The sequence below is a fragment of the Filicampus tigris genome, chromosome 22 (genome assembly GCF_054856515.1).
Source record: "Filicampus tigris isolate MCC_2025a chromosome 22, RoL_Ftig_1.0, whole genome shotgun sequence".
Lineage (NCBI taxonomy): Eukaryota > Metazoa > Chordata > Actinopteri > Syngnathiformes > Syngnathidae > Filicampus > Filicampus tigris.
The window spans coordinates 5,670,795-5,678,901 of record NC_141238.1 but is presented as its reverse complement, the minus strand read 5'-3'; the positions used below and the strand labels follow the sequence as shown (position 1 = coordinate 5,678,901).

The window sequence follows — 8,107 nt, the reverse complement described above, 5'->3', positions numbered from 1 at the left end:
GACTCAATCAAGCGCAGGGGACTTTTCTCAAAGCCGTGACAAGTCGGGAATACTCTGAGAACAAAATAAGACAAATGGACTTTGAAGGAAGTTTGGCAGAGTGTCCTGCAAAAAAAGTTGCCCTGAGGATTGTTGATTTGAAATCCAGCGCTTAAGCAAACACGCTGCTGGCCAGCTCATATATAAAAAATAAAAAATAAAAAAAAGATGGATTCTTCCCTTTTTTTTTTGTCCATATTTGTGCTGGCATTTGTGAGCTCAAAACGGTCACGGGGGCACTGGCCTGGTATCCAGCCTGATCTAACCCGGTGTCAGTGCTCAACCACCGCCTACTGTACATGCAACAGGCGCTATTAGCAAAGCAGCTGCTTGTCTGGCAGCTTGTTCGCCGCTAACTAGCCCCACGTGTGCAAACACACACCACCGCACACACTTGAATCTCCTGGCTTTAGTGTCACAGCAGGAGTGCGGCAGACTCGCGTGCTTTTATGGACCAGGGTGGGGCACGGGGAGGTGAACGTCCACATTGGGGGCGGACGAGGGAGTCCCGCCAGGTGCTAATAGATTTCCTGCAGCTTTGAAACGCTGGCTTGCGCCGGTGCCTCGCAACAGAGTCGGGTTTCATCCGCAGGCAAATTACGCCGGACCAACGTTTGACCTCGTCGCCGACAACACAACTACGCCCGAGCAGCTAGTGAAATGTATTCCAGTGAAATCAGTAATAATGACTCCACTGTCTGCCCGGCTGGCGAGCTTTTTGGGTGATTCATGCTCTTGTTTTGCGCGCCGGGCCAATCCAAAATTAGCTGTGAGATGTTACGCGAAGGAACTTGGCGAGTGTATCAACTATGCTCAGAATCAGCGCTCTGACCGGACGGCTGGTGAGATGATTGGCTTCCAAGTGAGTCAGTTTTCTCTCCTGTTGCTATTTACGGACATTTAAGACATAAAAGAAAAGTGCTCGTGGATAATAGTACATCTTTGTTGCAGCTGTGTGCCCCCACACACAGGCGTCGTGTCAAGAGATGGTTAGGCGAGTCAATGACTTTGTTATTGTAGCACATCTGCAACTTTGAAACACTTTCAAAGGAACTCCGGAAGCATTTACGGTAAACTATGGTTTGATTTTTTTTAATTTATTTTTTTTACCCTCAGTGATCAAGGTGAACGAGACTCAAGAGGATAAATATTATTTTTGTTGTTAGACTTATGACAGTCAAAACAAATTATACCTTATAGTGGCTTCTTTTCTGCTTAAATTCGACCGTATCACTTTGATATGTATCACACTTTAGATCCAAGTGTGATAATTCTCAATTTTTGGAGTCTTGAATGAAGCATTTCATAATAAACAGTTACTCGAAGCACTTTTTGTAGGGTGTGGGATTAGAATCATCATATATAAAGATAATGATGCTACTACTAATAGACATTAGTTCGCATAGGCTAAAATTTTTTGCAATGTAGCATTTTCCATGTCATGTCATGTCATCTTCCAAACCGCTTATCCTATATAGGGTCGCGGGGAGTTGCTGGAGCCTATCCCAGCCGTCAATGGGCGAAGGCAGACTACACCCCGAACTGGTCGCCAGGCAGTCACAGGGCACACATAGACACAGTCACTGAGCGGGAATCGATCCCACGCTGCCCGCACACAACTCAGGCGTGTGTACCACTACACTATCAGCGGACGTAGCATTTTCCATCCGTCCAAAATACTTGCTTCCTTTAGGGGTTTATTTGGGTGAATTCCATAGGAGGAGTCGAAGTCAAAGTAAGAGGCCACTAATTGGCCCAAAATGACCCCTTCAAAACAAAATGGACTACTCCCTGTCAAGGTTTTTATCTTTACCGAAATCGAACAAAATAACTCCAACTAAAATTGAAAAAACATTTTTTGTTAACAAAATAAAATAGAAATTAAAATCTTGTAAAAAAGAAAAAAAAAAGAAAATGAACTGAAACTACATCATACATTTATGAAAGTACCTAAAATTAACGACAATTATGGCAAAAATGTACTTGGTTTTTGTTTTTTGCCATTAAAAATCATACATTCCAGGATGGAGTTTAGATGAATGTATTACAATATTGCTATACATCCGTTGTTTGAGAATTGTAGTTTACTTTACTTTATTACACAATACTTAGTGGGATTTTATCTTGCACTCAACAAATCCATATATTCAAAAACTAAAACTAATACTAAAACTAAAAAAAGGAAGCAAACCAATAGTTAAAAAACTGATACAAACTAACAAACTTCCTCTAAAATGTATTAAACCTAAGTGAATTAAAAAAAAAGCCACATTTAAATAAAAACGAAATATAATGAAAATTCCAAATCTATTATAGCTCTGCTTCCTGTTCAATTTCAGTCATGGGTCCCTCAGGAAAATAATGGACTCATCTTTAGGATCCTAAAAATGTACTAACTGCCTTACTGGCGATTTAGAGAGCCGATTAAGACGTTTGCTGCCAGTTTGGTGCCCCCTGTAGGTCTGGAGTGTTAAATCGGAAACTCAAGACACACAAACCTTGCCTTTGATCATGGTAATGATAAATACTAAATCCCCAAAAGATCCCAAAAGACATTCCGCGTGTTAGCAAACAGGTGATTCCGGTTAGTCAAAAGCTACATCAAAGAATGGTGCTGCTCACTACACGGATCCAAGTCCCCCCCCCCCCCATTAAGAATCAGTGACTCCACATGAAGTTTCACCTTTTCTGTGGAAAAGAAGAGCAAAACCTTGGAATGATTCGAATCAACATGCAGCCACCGAGTCAGTAAAGGGATATTTTAAAACAGTTCAGTCAAGAAGTTCTCTGGGGTACCTGGGATGCCAAATTTTTACTTTTGCCCCACACAGCCCACCCCGTTCGTGGTAACCTGATACTCTGAGACCAAATAAAAAGATAAGGGTGCAAGGCATCCCAGAGCCTTGGGCTGCAGACCCTTTTGAGTGAGCGTGTTACGGCGATAAAACATATTCTAAACAGCGATCTCTGCTTGGCGCAAAAAAGAGGGGGACCACCCCCTCAGGGCGCGAGACTATCACGAGATATTTATTACCCCACTTGTGATTGGCTTTTGAGGGCGAGCCAGAGAAATGCCTGCAGTGAGGCGTTCTCACTAAGCTCATTACACAATAGCACTACTTGACAACATAGAACAATAGTGTGGAGGTATTTTTATTGTAAAAAAAATCAAATAAATAAATAATAAAGCGATACCGCCAAGACAAATATTTAAATGGGTCATTTTGGTCATACCGAGGGATCAGGAGAATGATCCAGATCAATTATTTGGGATTCGAATCACAATTAAAATGTAATTAATTTGTCTCTAGGTCAGTTTGAAAGACTTCTAACCTAATTCAACTTTCTGAGCAATGTTGAGCAATTGAGCAATCCCCCCCACACACACACACACACAAATTACCCGAATTCCTGGATCTAAAGATAATCACTTTGTCTGTTTGTCGCACTAAAGCAACAAAAACAAATCGAATCCAAATTGTCAGGGGTTATTATACAAAATTATCGACATCTGGACTTCAAATCAAGATTAAAAAAAAAAACACATTCAAAAAGTTCTTCCAAGGTTCATCTTGAACGTTCGAAAGTTATACGATACATAAATGCAATACAAATCTACTTAGAACTTTCAAAAAATAGAACTCGATCCAGCTACTTAATTCGGATTAAAATCAATTAATCTAATTCTCTTTTGGTTGTGACAAAGAAACACCAAATTTTATCCAATCTATCCTTGGTTCAAAATGAAGCTACGCACCAAATTTAATCATATTTTAACTTAAAACTTAAATACAAAAAGGAGCTAATCCAAATCAAGGTCAGAATTAATTCTTCCTTGAGACAAACCAAAGCTACATGCTGAATTTCAACCAAATCACTCACCAAGTGTACAAAAATTATTGTAATCTAAATTCTGTTCACACATTCATACTCCAAAAACGATCTGCATCTCAATTCGGAATGTAGCTCCTGATACATGATATTCAATTTCATATTTAGTCCACACCTTTTTGGTGCGCGGGTAAAAATGTGTTCAGGCACGACATGATTTTCATCTGATGGAACGATTACGCAGCATGCAAAAATAAACAGGGTGCTCATAATGAGAGCACAGCTAATGCAATCACTTACATAATAAAGCTTTCATATTTACTGAGGGAGACGTTCCCTGCGGGACGCCGGGCCAGATATCAATCAGAGGCGGACTTGGGATAACAAAGCCAAGCACAACACCGGCGACCTCTCGACGTAAACCGAGCGAGGAGTCTCGTTGCCAGACGCAAAATCCAGAGGCACAACCCTCAGCCCACCCCAGGCAGGAAATCCAGCATATGCTGTTGACATCGCAACTCATCCGCGGAAGACGAGGAATAACACTTTAGGAAAAATCTGAAAAGAAGTCCAAGAGAGGCGTGGAAGGAAGGAAAAAGTGTGGCCAGTAAATCTTTCAGTTTTCATTACTGTGCTCAATCAGAGGTGGGCAACGTACGACTTTGAATTTGGTGCAGTCCAACATGTGATTTTTTAAAATCATAATTAAGATCATAATTTCCATAATTTATGATTAATCACAAATCTGTTCAAAATGTACCGTAAAATATACATTTAAGTTTTTCATAATCTTGTTAATTAACAAAGTCTGACAAATATGTTTACCTAATACAAATATTGTTGTATCTTTTAGTTTAACGACACAGTAATTTTATTGCAATTTAGACAAGTATTTGAAGCTAAAAAGCTTTACGATACTGTATATTTAAAGGCGTGTGAAACATTGAGTCAGACTTGTGTTGAGGAAATTTTTCTGCCACTAGGTGGCATTGGCATTTCATGGCGGACGGTGACAGAAACAGTACATTTTTCTTTTCAAATTAAGAGCAAATTAAGTGGAACATGAAGCAACTTGTGGACTCCTGCCCATTTTGTTCATTGTAAATTACAGCATATTTTTTCATATTTATTATTGCAAAATCGTGTTATAGTGATTCCTTTGCACAATATTGTGCGCTTTTGTTTAGTTAAGTTTTAAACTGATGTGCATTGTCATTAGTGACGCAGCTTTCCTGCAAGTGAGCCAGAAATAACACCAATGATGTTACCTGAGCTAGCTTCAGGAGTTGCTGAATAAAATACGACTCAAGTCTAAAGAGCAAGTGACTTGGAGTCACTCCAAGTGACAAGCCAGGAATACATTCAGCTCTTGGCTCTCAAACGGGTCTGGGAGTGCCCATGCTGCCCAACTGGCAGCCTACCAATGGTGTTTTAATTTAATAAACGCTTCTGGACATCATTTTTATTTTTCTAAATGCCAAATGGCAAAATTCATTTCCAAATCCTGAGCTGCAGAAACCCTGTAATGAAATGTGGAGGATGACTTGAGGCGAGGAATGCAAATGAATGGTTTCATTTTTCATGTATTTTGTCAACTGTTTGTAAAGTAAATTCACAATGATTGGTCTCAAAGTAGTCATTCACCAGCTGCTACCAAGACGAAAAATGGCTACTATTTCATTATAAGACGTGGTAATTGGCCACTTTTAAAACGTCCCCGGTGATTGTATTTTTTTTCTATTCGCAGCGTGTCGCTCCATTTTTAACGTGCGCCATAAAAGCGTAAACTGACACTTTGTTTTTTATTTTGGGGGGAGCCACAGCTGCAGTCACGTGCAAAGCGGACGTCGCTAATGATTAGAATCCATCGCAACTTGATCGACGGGCCAGAGGAGACACCGGCGTAAATTTATGTATATTTTTGTGCGCAGAATCCAACATGGCGCCGTTGTTGATGTTGGCCAACTGTCAGGAGTGCAGTCATGTGATCCGTTGGGGGGGGAGGGGGGAGAACTCCATAAAGCCAGCAGATTGTTATCATAAAATTTTATTCTGAATATTTGCACATGGATGAACACACGTTTAGATCAGAACTTTGGTTTTGTACATTTTTCAAAATTTATTTTATCTATTTTTTAGAAGTTCCACTTAAGTGTAACGTTTTAAAGCACAATCAAGGGAAACTAAGACTATGTCCACATGATTAACAGTATTTTAAAAATGCAATTTGTTTTTCAGTTTTCGGTCACTTGAAACGGACTTTTCAGAAAATGTATCGCATGCAAGTGTTTTATTTTGGATTGTTGATGGAGGTTCAACTGTACAACAAAATGTTGCAATGTGGACTACCATTATCGCAGTGAAACAAAATTTTAAAAAATACCCGAGTACATGTGGACAGTCTTAAAAAAACAGACCTTGGTGGGTCCAATGCTAACACACAACACACACACAGGTAAAACAAACACACGCCAACCCGTAAGATTTCTGCGACCTGTACGGAATCGGAAACACTTCATATCACGTTAATTATTCCCGAGGGGACAGCATCGGATTTTAGCACTTTAACTTTAAAAACCTTTTTTTGTTTTTTTTTCGCACTTTCAGTACCGCACTGCTGCAGTCGGTGCTAAAAATTGGGATATGAATTGTAATGCAAAGGATTGTAGATGCTGTCTCCTCAAGGGAAAACAAAGGCAGTAAGAGCTGATCATCGCGCAATACTTGACGTCAACTTGCATAAATTATGTATTCGGAAAAGGAGAGAATTCAGTTATGGCACTTGATTTTTTCCTCTCCTTGTTAGTAAATTACAACCACGTCGTTAGTACCACCAAGAGCACGATATTATGGCTGAATTATAAAGTGCAACACTTGCTAGCGTAACGGCGGAGTTTCTCTACATCGAAGCAAAAAAAAAAAGAAAAAAAAAAGCAATAAAAACGACCAAATAAGAAAGTGGAAGGGTTTGCTTCAAAACTCTCTCAAATCTCTCAAATCATTGGTTTCAGGGCACATTGGACAATAAAACCAGCGAGTGTGGGCCGTGTAACACAGCCTAACACGTTACAAAATCCTTGAGGCCAGAACTACCGCAATTAATAAAACGCTCCATTTGCATCTGATTTGTTGTTAGTCCTGCAAAGATGTAAGCAAAGAAAGGATGGTAAAGTGGACTTCAGTAGCTGTACACACAAAGTGCAGATAGCAGTCTCAAACCTCCAATAAATAGTCCAATAAACAAGCTAGCATCAGAATCACATACATGGCACTAGAGAGAGTTTTCAGTCAGGGTCGTACTGATTGGTTGACGCGCGCGGATGGCAGTTTTTGATCCAAGAATTCCAGGCGGAAGGAGGCTGAGGATTCGGTTTCGACAAAGAGCACAAAATAAAAGTTCCAGAGACGCTGGCGGGAGTGGGGAAGAATCCAGGCAAAAAAAAATTCTTATCTGCACCCCGGCGGAGGCAGACCGGGTGCAAAAGTTTGTGGCGACGCCGTTTTCTTTGCCTTGAACCGACAAGCAGACCGGTGGATTAAAAAAAAACTGTTTGCTAGCTTCTGGCAGTGTTGAATTAAACAGCTCAAGCTCCTCAACAAAGTCCGATAAGGCAGCCCCACTTCTGAAAACAATGGCGCCACCAATCAAAGTCCTCTTCAGGTAGGGACCGTCCAAGGGTTCTTCAGTCAAAAATTTTTAAGCTCTTCTCGTTTGTCATTTCGGAGGCATGCTGGTAGAGAGATGGTGGTGGGGCAAGGACAGGTCATGATGGGACGGCGTGATGTCCGGAGCCGCTCAGAACCCAGAGAAGTGCCAACTGAAGCGCCAAAGTGAGCCACAGTGAGGGACTCAAGCTGGACGCCCCGCCACAGTCAGGGTCCTCCTCCTGGAGTTCCGACAAGGGGGACAACGTCAGCGCGGGTTAGCGACGTTGGGTCAGTCAGCTAACTTTGTTTGGACGTTACTTTGTCAAATGTCACCATGACAAAGACTGGACTTCAGCTAAGATTTTGGACGACGCTAACGAGTAGAGGTCATTTTTAGGATCATTTTTACCTTTAGCTCAGCGGTCACAAACTTTCACTGATCTTGTCATCACGACAAAATTGATCGTTGCAATTTTGTGGCTGAGGTAAAAAAAAAAAATACTTAGCTTTATGGAACATGAACCACAAAAGTGCAGACTAAAAAATGCTTACCTGATTACCATTAAAAATGCCCGAGTGGAAAAAACGA

The 8,107-nt window shown here is 40.8% G+C and overlaps 1 protein-coding gene across 2 annotated transcripts in view; it reads right to left on the bottom strand.

Moving 5' to 3' along the window:
* Positions 1-5,901: 5,901 nt before the first annotated feature.
* LOC147126643 (voltage-dependent calcium channel subunit alpha-2/delta-1-like) overlaps positions 5,902-8,107 on the bottom strand; it is a 50,770-nt gene continuing 48,564 nt past the window's right edge. For both annotated transcript variants that reach the window (XM_086022061.1, XM_086022062.1), the window contains one exon: positions 5,902-7,757. In XM_086022061.1, coding sequence (XP_085878187.1) covers positions 7,721-7,757 — 37 coding nt within the window. In that variant the 3' untranslated portion in view covers positions 5,902-7,720. The remainder of the gene's footprint in view (positions 7,758-8,107) is intronic.